This window comes from Octopus bimaculoides, chromosome 9 (assembly GCF_001194135.2).
Source record: "Octopus bimaculoides isolate UCB-OBI-ISO-001 chromosome 9, ASM119413v2, whole genome shotgun sequence".
NCBI lineage: Eukaryota > Metazoa > Mollusca > Cephalopoda > Octopoda > Octopodidae > Octopus > Octopus bimaculoides.
Window position 1 is genome coordinate 88,699,947 of NC_068989.1, and position 12,276 is coordinate 88,712,222.

Here is a 12,276-nt window from a genome sequence, read left to right on the forward strand (position 1 = left end):
GTGCCGCGAAAGAGCACTGCTGCCTGCCGGTGCCGCGAAAGAGCACTGCTGCCTGCCGGTGCCGCGAAAGAGCACTGCTGCCTGCCGGTGCCGCGAAAGAGCACTGCTGCTGGTGCCATTTAAAAAATGTATAGTACACTCAGTAAAGTTGTTGGCACTAGAAAGAGCATCCAGCCATAGAAACAATGCTAAGACAGGCAATGGAACATGATACAACTCCTGGAATTGCCAGCTCCTGTGAAACCATCCAACCCATGCCGGCATGGAAAACAGACATTAAATGATGACGATGATGTTTATAAGTTAATTTATCTAAACATGTCTTACATAAAATTATAATGGAAGATTTTAATTTAGATAAGAGGCATGGGCATGGCTGTGTGGCTAAGAAGTTTGTTTCACATTCACATAGTTTAGAATTCCATCTTTTGAGTAAGCATCTTCTGTAGTCCCTGGCCAAATAACACCATTTGAGGGAATTTGGTTGACAGAAATTGTAAGAAGCCCATCATGTGTGTGTGGGTGTGTATGAATGTTTTGCTATTCCTTGCTACTCAGTGCTTTTCAAGTGCTGTGGAATGATTTCCTTACTTGACAAAACTGTTATGAATTGGAAACAGGAAGTGTGTTGTTTATATGCTAGCATGGAAACAATGATAAATAAATGGAAGGAGTGGTTGTTTTATTTCATTAAAACAGATGGTCTCAAGCAATTTAGTATCAAACTGTTTAAAAGAACATAACTTGAGAGAACATCTGTAAACATGTTTGACTTGGCATTGTTGTTCTTTATTAAACCTTTAGCATTTAAGCAGGCCATATCCAGCCCAAATTTTCTACCTGTTTCATGTCCAAACCAAGACCTGGCTTCTCACATCTACTCTACAATGTGATGCTAAAAATAAACAATCACATCATCGAAATCTCAATGTTACAAGACGATGCATAATTAATTGAAATCGTCATTGTCGTGAATAAAAAGGCATGCATTTGACTAGCATTTTATTATTTGTAATGTGAACCTACAATTATTGTAACATACTTGGAATATGTTATTTAGAATCACACTGAGATTTCAGGAAATATTCCTGTATAAAGAGATACTTTCAGATGCCTTATTTTGGCAGTGGTTGCTGAAAAAAGAATTTTTGTCGGACATCAGTGCAAGAATTGAAGTCAAGACAACCAGCTTTGGGAGAAATAAGTATTATTTGTATAGTATTGGATACTATCGTTGCTACTTCACAGCGTACTGACATTGTTATTCTACAAAGTGTGCTGACATCACTACTCCAGAGAGTACCGGCATTCTACAGAGTACCAGTATTGCTACTCTACAGAGTACCAACACTGCTACACCACAGACTACTGACATTGCTGCTCCATGTAGTATGCAGACACCTCTTATTTTTATTTCTCTACTTTGCTATGTGATATTCATATTCCACTAGATCATGTAGATATTTCATTAATTTTTACACAGTATTTTATATTGTAATCTATATTTTTTTTTCCCTTCCATTTGCTAGGGGCCAGATCAAGCTCGCTGATTTTGGCTTGGCTCGCTATTACGAGCCTGAAGACAGAGATAGATTATACACCAACAAGGTCATTACACTGTGGTACCGTCCACCCGAGCTGTTGCTGGGAGAAGAGCGTTATGGGCCAGCCATCGACGTCTGGAGTTGTGGGTAAGTTGTTCTTTAGTCCTGGTCGGCTGAAATCTGGCAGACATATGATTAAAGACAGTCTAGCCAGGACCATCATGTCTTTCATTCAGGCTGCTTTACACAATATATTCTTCCTTTTTAAAAGATAGCTGTATGATTTGAAGCTTGTATATAATTTTCATATTGTGTAATCTTTTATATATACTTGTTTATATCTTAATGTTGTGTGGGCTTTGTCCTATATATATATATACTTGTGTATCGTCTTCCTGTTGTGTAATCTTTTATAAAAACTTTGCTTGGTTTTTATTTTATTGTATTATTTATTTATCTATTTAATATTGTTTCCATTATTTTCTCTCCTCAAACAGCTGCATTCTTGGGGAATTGTTCACTAAGAAACCCATCTTTCAAGCCAGCCAGGAAATAACTCAGCTTGAACTGATCAGTCGTACATGTGGATGTGCTTGTCCAGCTGTGTGGCCAGATGTCATAAAGCTGCCACTCTTCCATTCCATGAAACCAAAGAAACAGTATCGTCGCCGATTACGAGAAGAATTTTCCTTGTGAGTAGCTCTGAGAGACATTTGGCGGTGTGTGTGACAAAATATTGATCTGACCAGCTAAAACAGCTGGAGTGATAAATCCTTTGTAAAGTATCAGTTAAGTTAGATCCTGGAATCGCTGATGTTGTTGTGGAGCCAAAAACCAGCCCTGATAAAACAGATCTAAGATGAAAGCCATTCCAGTTATGTATTATGTCAGGAACTACATTGTCTGTGCCACTTTTTTTTTATATTTAACCCTTTAGCATTTGAAGTAGCCATATCTGGCCCAAATATTCCACCTGTTTTATCTTCAAACTGACCAGATCTGGTCTCTCCCACCTACTCTACAATGTCATTCTAAAAATACACAACCACATTGCCAAAATATTAAAGCTATGTGATAATGCAAGATTAAATTTGAAACAATGCTAGTAAATATGCAGATTAATCAGAATGCTTGAGGGTTAAATGTGAGATTGAGTTTTAGTTATGGTTTCTAGCAAATCAAATGAGTGCATAGAGCAGGCATGGACAACCTTTTTTGAGAAGTGGGCCACATGAGACATGGCTCATCATCAGAGGGGCTGCACCACTAAGAAAAATTCAAGGTAATTTTTCATTGGCATACCGTTTAGCAAGTCCCGTGGGTTGCAGTTTGTCTGTGACTGGCAGTGAGGCTTCTCATTACCTTGTATATTCTGAAGGAAGCAAGTGTGTTGTATCATGGACTCTAGCTTTATATCAATGGTAAATACACCAGCATCTTATCAAGGAGATGGTGAGAATTACAGTTTTTAAAACTGATTATATATCTTATGTTTTAATGCTCTAATGAAGCATGCCCATACCAAGACAGTTGTCTCTTCTGCTCATATTGCATGTCCATATTAAAACAGCTGTCTCTTCTGTATACACATCTGTACCAGGACATTTGTCTCTCTGCACATATTACATGTCCAATCTGAAAATGCTATCTTTTCTGCATGCATTACATGTCTGGAATTGAACGATGCATCTCCTAAATATCACAAATAGACTTAGTCAGGGCTGAGTTCGCTTTACAAAGACATAATTTCAGGTTCAATCCCACTGCATGGCACAATGGGCAAGTGTCTTCTATTATAGTTATGTGAGTGGATTTGGAAGTTGAAGTAAGTTGAATGTGTGTGTGTTAGTGTCTCTTTGACATGCCATCCTGTGTTTGTTATAAATAAGTGGTTTCACTTCCTACAAGTGGTTTCATTTGCAATTCCTACAAGTGGGCATAGGAGTGGCTGTGGTAAGTAGCTTGCTTACGAACCACATGGTTCCAGGTTCAGTCCCACTGCGTAGCACCTTGGGCAAGTGTCTTCTACTATAGCCTCAGGCCGACCAAAGCCTCGTGAGTGGATTTGGTAGACGGAAACTGAAAGAAGCCCATCGTGTATATATATATATATATATATATATATATATATATATGTGTGTGTATGTGTATGTTTGCATGTCTGTGTTTGCTCCCCCATAACTTAGCGGTTCAGCAAAAGAGTCCGATAGAATAAGTACTAGGCTTACAAAGAATAAGTCCCGGGGTCGATTTGCTCGACTAAAAAGTCGGTGCTCCAGCATGGCCGCAGTCAAATGACTGAAACAAGAAGGGAGTAAGTGGTTTCACTTCCTACAAGTAGTTTCATTTGCAATCTTCTGAGAAATCAATGTCCAGCCATTGTGCTGCTGGTGTTTGAAGGGCTGTGGGGAAATATTACCTTAGCAGGAAACAAAGATTAGTCACTGGAAGAGCATCCGACCATAGAAAATTTGCCTCAACAAATTTCATTTGACTTAGCTAAGCATAGAAAAATGGAAGTTATATTGAGTGTGATGATGATAGTGGTAGTGGTAATGATGATGATAACCCATATACATGGACAGTTGTTTGACTAAGCATCTTTTCTATTTTCAGTATTCCCAAGCCAGCTCTAGACCTGCTTGATCGTATGTTAGAACTTGATCCAAGTCGGCGATGCAGTGCTGAACAAGCTTTAAATTGTGCTTGGCTCAGAGATGTTGATCCTGCTAAAATCACACCACCTGAGTATGATGGGCTTTTTTTTTTTTTTTTTCTCTTTATACTTATCCCTGCTGTTTCTATTTCCATTCATCGTTGTTGTACATTGTACTATGTTATTATTATATAAGCTCACATCCCACTAGAGTCCAGCTTCCATTTCATTTCTTCAGTGTCGGTTCAATCTTCCACTTTTGAAATATGTGACCTTGTGCCAATGTTAGAAATCCTCATTTGTATTTATTCTTCTCATTGCTACTGATAATCCTTTCTAATTTGGGCACAAGGCCAGCAATTTTGGTGGAAGGGGCTAAGTCAATTACATCAACCCCAGTGCTTAACTGGTATTTATTTCATCGACCTCAAAAGGATGAAAGGCAAAGTTGACATCGGAGGGATTTGAACTCAGAATGTAAAGAGGACCAGAAGAAATTCCACTCAGTAGTTTATTTGATGTGCTAACAACTCTGCCAGTTTGCCACCCCAGCAGCAGCAGCACTAGCAGCAGTAGTAGTAGTAGTAATAAAATAACAACAACTACTATATGTGCTGAAGCTACATAAAATGCACCTGTGCTGGTGTTATGTAAAAAGCACTCGGTACATTTTGTGAAGTGGTTGGCATTAGGAAGGGCAGCCAGCCCTAGAAATCATTCCAAAACAGACACTTGGAACCTGGTGCAGCTCTCCTGCTTGCCAGCTCCTATCAAACTGTCCAACCCATACCAGCCTGGAAAATGGAGGTCAAATGATGATGATGAATAAGGGAGAAAAAAGAAATTGCTAAAGATTTCATGAATGATGCCCAAGCTGTGAACATCCTGAGGGGAATGTGTCAACTGTTGTTCCAAAGAGAGTAAAATTAATGGCCAAGAAAAAAAAGCACATGAACAGTTGGCAAGTAGATGGGAGCAGGAATCTCAGCATGGCAAATATGTGGCTTGTAGCAAACAAGCTGACGTTGACCAAAAGCACACCCATCTCAGGGCTATGAAGCTCAGGGCTAAAGGCAGAGGGCAAAGGGCTTCTTATTTACCCTCCAACTGCAAAATTAAGTTTCATGATTATTCCAGTAATTATGTTAAATGTTTGCCAACAAATAGAATTGGTATTTTCTGCAAGCCTCAATAAACTTGACATATCTCAACCAGAGATAAGTTTCAAACATGACATTTCACAATACAGTTCTATATTTAAGAGATGAGGAATTATGTACATTATTTACATTTGATGGATATTTGTCCTCACACCACTAATTATATTAATTGTTAAGCTGGTGTTGGAAACATACCTTAAAAGATTCTTACATAAAATGATAGCAGAAGCTTTTAATTTAAATATGGACATTTCCAAGTAAAAGCTTTTGTATCAGAGAACCACTTTGGTTGGTGGTTTCACTTGAATTAAACAAGTGTTAAATCTGTGTTGATAGTGGTGGTAGTTTTTGGGCATTTAGATAAAAATTTTGTACAAGCATGGCTGTGTAGTAACAAGTTTACTTCCCAATCATATGGCTCTGGGTTCAGTCCCACTGCGTGGTCCCTTGGGCAAGTGTCTTCTACTATAGCATCAGGCCAACCAAAGCTTTGTGAGTGGATTTAGTAGATGGAAACTGAAAGAAGCCTGTCGTGTATATGTATGTATGTGTATCTGTGTTTGTCCTCACCACTGCTTGACAACTGGTGTTGGTGTGTTTATGTCCCTATAACTTAGTGGTTTGGCAAAAATGATCAATAGAATAAATGATAGGCTTAAATAAGTACTGGGGTTGATTCTTTTGACTAAAATTCTTTAAGGCGGTACCCCAGCATGGCCACAATTTAATAACTGGAACAAAGAAAAACTAAAAGATAATTCTTTCTCTCTCCTCTCTCTTTGATATACATATTTTGTTTTTCGATTTGGACTACAAAATTCTTGATGTGAACTTGTGTGTTGAAACAAATTTTGTTGCATCTCAGGAGAGTCATTATGCCGGCAATAAACACATGCAGACAGGGCACGTTATTGATGAGGCCACAAATGGCAGTGAAAGGACTTTTGACAAACCTAGCTGTTTGATAGATTGACCGAATGATTAATCAAACAGTTAATTGGTTAAATGTTAGCTAATTGACTAATAATGATAAAAGGTACTGGTATCACATGATAAGATCCCAGTCCACTCTGTAAGGTGGTTGGTTTTAGAAAGGGCATCCAGCTGTAAAAACCAGGCCAAAACAGATGGCGGAGGTTGGTACAGTCCGCTGTCTCGTTAGCTCCTGTCAAACCGTCCAACCCACACTAGCATGGAAGACGGACATGAAATGATGGTGGTGGTGATGGCAGAAATTAAGTGAAAAAGAACCAATGTGTGTGTGTTTATTATTGGCATGAAGACCCTCCCAAGATGCAGCAATATATATATATATATAATATATATGTTTGTTTGTTTTGCCTTTTTCTCTTTACAGATTTCCTAGGGACCAAGATTGCCATGAAATGTGGATTAAGAACCGAAAACGAAGTCTGCGAGAAGCTATGAAAAGAGAACAAGAAGTGAGTCACCAAATAAACATGCAACCCAAAGGTAATCCACCACTGATTGGGGCTTGTAAAGGTAGATTGCCTATCAGCAGCAGCAGCAGTGGTGGTAGTAGTAATAGTGAGAATCCAAAGCCTTTCTCTTATCTGTCAAGGGACAACCCCAGCCATGCTATGATATCAGAAAGGCTCAAGAGTGAAGATCCAGCTGGCCTGGGCTTTAGTTCTGAACCTCTTATAAAAGACAATAGAGTTCTTACAAACAGTGGTAAAGAAGCACTGAGTTCAAATGTTGAAATTGCTGACAGCAAGGACGATTCCATCGTGTCATCTTCTACTGATTTTGAAGCGAAGTGTAAAACAATATCATCGCCCAATCCACAGCAGTTGCAGTCCATTGTTCAGATGCTGAAGTCTAGTCAGGGGGGACTGAGTATTGAGGACCTGGCGAAAAAACTGAACGTACGCTGTGACAAAACTACCATAAAGTTGCTAGAGAGCCTCAATAAACAATTGCAGAGTGAAGGCAGTTTGTCAAAATCAGAACATTCTGGCCTCCCTGTCACACCTCAAACGCCAAAGACTCCACATAGTCCTCCTCCTGGCTTTCACAGCTTTGAAAGGCAGGCAGGTAATACATTCCGGGCAGTTAATTGTTCTCAGAGGTTAGGCGAGAATTCTAAACTGCTAGAGTGCAAGGACGAGCCTGGTTATGGTAATTCAAACAGCAATAATAGCGGCAACTCAGCCTCTATGTGTGGGGTTTGTGACATGGCTGACAATAGTAACACTGGTAGTCAGATGGGCCTGCTGCCACCACCAAACATAGGGTTACCGCCTTCTGTGTTAAAATATGACAACCCACCCTTATCGGCAGATGGTCATTCACGGAGCAGTAGTAACAATATGGACAACATTTACCATAGTTGTGTGGGTCCTGACTACGGTCACAATGCCACTAGTAGCAGCAGTATTTCTTCTAGTCTGTCGCCCACCTCACAAGACACCAGCACTGTTTCTTCCTTAAATGTCAGTTCTGCAGGTAGTAATATTGTTACTTCTCAGGCCATTCTTGATAGTCTAGCCACAGATGTGCTGGTGCCTGCCAAAGTGAATTTTGGATCAACACAGACAGTCACTTCAAAAGTTGAATTTGACAAACCTTCTAAGAACTTCCCGTCACCACTCAGTAAAAACCAGCCTATTTACCCTTTGGATGACATGCGCTACCCTCCACCACATCCACATGTGACTCTTCACCATCCGCCTCCTCCCAGTAGTGTGGCTCCTGTTAGTGTTAGTGGCAGCGGCCAAGGCATGCCTGCTGCGGCCGCTGCAGCTGCCGCCGCTGCTGCTGCCACTGCTGGTGGGAACGATGGCGCTGTGTCTCTCCGAGCGAAAGTGCAAAGTTACTTTGACACGTACGGGCAGGATGACAGCATGCCACGTCCAAGCCCGTCACCATTTGGACTGGTGGCCACACCTCGAGGCGGCATGAGGCGGAGACCCTACCACGGGGCGACACCCCTCGGCCCACACAACCTTCCTCTCCCCCCTCCACGTAACCCCAGCCACAGGCCGGCCATGCCACCAGTATTGAACAACACACCGCCACCCAACTTGCCATCACATTCTATTCCAAGTACTATGAGTTCCAGTGGTGGTGGTGGTGGTAGTGGTGGTGGCAGTGGCGGTGGTGGTCTTTATCAAGGCGGGCATGTGGGGTGGTAGCAGAATTGATAATAAACATCGCTTGAATACACACACACACACACACACACTCTCTCTCACCTGGGCACATTTACACACAGATTTTCACCTATACACAAAACAAATCATCCATACACGCACATACACACATTGTTTACTTTTCTTTTATGAATAGTGCTCATATAATTCAGAGAAAGCTCTGCCAAATGAATATTTTTTTTAAAAATTTTATTTCTGTCTGTTCGTCTGGGTTTTTCTCTTTCTTTCGTCAAAACAGTTTTATATTATTATTTAAGATTTTTATATTAATTTTAATTTCTTTTTCATTCCTTCTGTATTTCCTCACCCTTGTTCCTTCTCTTTCATTTTTTTCTTTCTCTCTCTCTCTCTCTCTCTCCTCCCATTCTCTCTTGTTTCTTTTTTGTCTTTTTTTTCCTAAATGTTATTCAGTTGGTACTTTGGTTCTGGAACTTTTTCAGGATTTCGAAAGCAAATAGACCTTGAAAAAGTGGAAATTTATTAAAAAACAAAACTTAAAGTAAAAATTTAAAAAAAAAAAAAAATGTTCAAAAATTTTTAAAACCTAAAAAAAAGGAGAAGCAAAAAGAAGCCCCCTTCCTGCCCCAAAATAACAACCAACCAAAACAACAAAATTGCGCTGATACTTAACCAAGAAAATAAAATTTAATTAAATAAATGAGAAAATTTCCAAAAAGAAAATTATAATTATTAACCCCCCGCTCCTGTCAAAGAAATTATAAGAAGAAAGAAGACAAGAAGAAAAAGAAGAAGAAGACGACGACTTGACTACTTTTCTGTAAATGTGAAAAACAATTTGCTGGTTAAAGGGAGAAAAACAAATAAACAACAGAAAAACAACAAAGACTGACAGTAATAAAACATGTATGTATGAACTCTGCTTCCAATCCAACAATTTAAAACAAACCTATCCCACCCACTTCCACCTCCCCCTCCCATGTTCATGTAATTCTTTTTGCATCATTTTATTATTATTATTATTATTATTATTATTATTATTATTATTATTATTATTATTATTATTGTGGTGGCGAGCTGGCAGAATCGTTAGTGCACCGGGCGAAATGCTTAGCGGTATTTGGTCTGTCTTTACGTTCTGAGTTCAAATTCCGCTGAGGTTGACTTTGCCTTTCATCCATTCGGGGGTCGATAAATTGCATACCAGTTACACACTGGGGTTGATGTAATCGACTGGCCCCCTCCCCTAAAATTTCGAGCCTTATTATTGTTGTTATTATTATTATTATTGCCGCAAGCTGGCAGAATCGTTAGCACACCAGGTGAAATGCTTAGTAGTATTTCGTCTGCCACTACATTCTGAGTTCAAATTCTGCCAAGGTCGACTTTGCCATTCAGCCTTTCAGGGGTTGATAAATTAAGTACCAGTGAGACACTGGGGTTGATGCAATCGACTCAGCCCCTACCCAAAAGGGCTGCCCTTGTGGCAAAATTTAAACCTTTATTATTATTAAGGCAGCAAGTTGGCGGAACTGCTAATCTGTCAGACAAAATGCTTAGTGACATTTCACCTCTCTATGCTCTGAGTTCAAATTCAGCCAAGGTCAACTTTGCTTTTCATCCTTTTGGGGTCCAATATAATCAGTGCCAGTCAAGTATTGGGTCAATGCTTTGTATTTGATTACCTCCCTTTTATGTTCTGATTAAATTCTCTTGAGATCAGTTTTGTATTTTATTCCTCTGGTGTCAAAGTATTGAAGGTAGCTGAGTGGTTCAGATGTTGGGTCACGGTCATGAGTTTGATGCCAAGTGATGCACTGTGTCCTTACTTCGGTTTGATGAGCTGGAAATTAATCCCAGCTGAGTGCAGCTACAGTTCCCTGCTCTCTTTTTCTCTCACACCAACTGTCACATTCTTGATGTTTCTTTGCATCAAGAGTGAGAACTGAGTGTGGTGGTGGTGGGGATTGTTTGTTTTGAGTCTGCTTCTGACTACAAGGCACTAAAAGCAAAGAAAGCCTGGTACATTCTACCAAGCCTTGCTTGCTTGCAAATGATAACTATGTTACCTCCCTTAAAATAGATGGCTTCAAACAAATATATACTTAACTACATGTATGGAGTACTTTTTCCCCATTTGTATTCTCAAATGTATGTGTTTAAAAGACAGAGAGTGGTGGTTAATTTCAATATTTGTCATTTAGTCAGGGAATGAAGGACAAGCGTGACCAGAAGAAATGGGATAATTAGCTTCAAACCAGAGACTTGACTCTGCTAAATGCTCCCTAGTCCCTGATGGTAGTGTCTCCCCTCCAAAAACTGAGAATAGAAGGAAATAGAGCAAATTCCATAAGGTATATCATCTGATGCTCTAACAATTCTGGTAATTTGTTGCCCTAGACAAAGTCTTTATTTTATCATTCCCCCAAAGATATAAAACAAAGCTGATCGTACCAGAATTTGAACTCATTCTGCAGAGAGCCTAAACATTTACCCCCAGCTATTTGAGCGTCCTCTAACAACTCTGGCAATTTGTTTCCTATTAATGTTCTTATTTTAGCCAAAAAATAAATAAAGAAAAAAATGTGTTGAAATGTTGAAGTTCATTGAAGAGAGAAAGATTATGTTTTTTCAACCTTAAATGACTTTATCATCATCATCATTGCTACTGTTATCATTATCACCTCTTCTTCCCTCCATCACCTCACCACAAAAATCTTTCATCACCTCCATCACCACAAAAAAAATCTTTCTCCCAACAATCTGTGTTACATTCATGGCACTGTCCACTTTATCTGTTCTTGGATTGGCAGCTTTGTTCAAAACTTTCCCTTTTTCTCTGCAGAACCATACGTGTATCATTTATTTCTGCTTTCTTATTGTTTTTCGTTGTTGTTGTTGTTCTTTTTTTTTTTTTTTTTTTTTTTTTTTTTTTTTTTTTTTTAGATTTTCTTTCTTATTCCTTTATCCATCAGCCAATACACTGACCATTATTCTGTTTTTACCTTTTATTCTTTGTTTTAAATATCATGTAGTAGTCATAACAGTAGTAATAATAACAACAACAGCACATGATTTCATCCCATCTTGTCTCCTGTATTTCACTATTGTTTGCAAATGTATGTAACTATTTATGTGTGTGGATGTGTGTCATACAAGTACCATGGTGTATTTGTAAGTTATTTTATTATTATTATTTTTATTATTATCATCATTATTATTATTATTATGGTTATTATTCCTATGTTTTTGGGGGCTTTTTTTTTTTTAGTTTCTGTATACTTAATGACTTGGGCTTCAATTCCAAGTTGAACCTGTTGTATGTGATTTCATTAATTATAGAAAACGATGCATGTGTATCACATCTGTTACATTTTAGACTTTAGGGTAAATTACAATTCATTCTACAGGCATGTGTAGCAGAGTCTTTGTTCTACCAACTATTTTACAATGCCTAATTCCCTGACAAGAACTTTGTTTGTGGCCGGTGTCAGTACTAGTAACATATGGGCATTATTAGTAATATATGGGCATTATTAGTAATATATGGGCATTATTAGTAACATATAGGCATTATTAGTAACATATGGGCATTATTAGTAATATATGGGCATTATTAGTAACATATGGGCATTATTAGTAATATGTGGGCATTATTAGTAACATATAGGCATTATTAGTAACATATGGGCATTATTAGTAATATATGGGCATTATTAGTAATATATGGGCATTATTAGTAACATATAGGCATTATTAGTAACATATGGGCATTATTAGTA

General features: G+C 38.7%; 1 protein-coding gene across 8 annotated transcripts in view; it reads left to right on the forward strand.

The window, feature by feature from the left end:
• LOC106872449 (cyclin-dependent kinase 12) overlaps window positions 1-12,276 on the forward strand; it is a 150,618-nt gene that overhangs the window by 87,590 nt on the left and 50,752 nt on the right. For 2 of the 8 annotated variants that reach the window (XR_008264937.1, XR_008264936.1), the window contains exons 7-10: window positions 1,530-1,691; window positions 2,042-2,236; window positions 4,161-4,292; window positions 6,718-9,400. Coding sequence is in view for 6 of the 8 variants with exons in the window: in XM_052970859.1 (XP_052826819.1) it covers window positions 1,530-1,691; window positions 2,042-2,236; window positions 4,161-4,292; window positions 6,718-8,518 (2,290 nt within the window). In the remaining 2 variants the exon portion in view is untranslated. Of the gene's footprint in view, window positions 1-1,529; window positions 1,692-2,041; window positions 2,237-4,160; window positions 4,293-6,717; window positions 12,270-12,276 lie in introns of those variants that run through there. The other 6 variants (XM_052970862.1, XM_052970861.1, XM_052970860.1 and 3 more) reach the window with 5 other exon arrangements.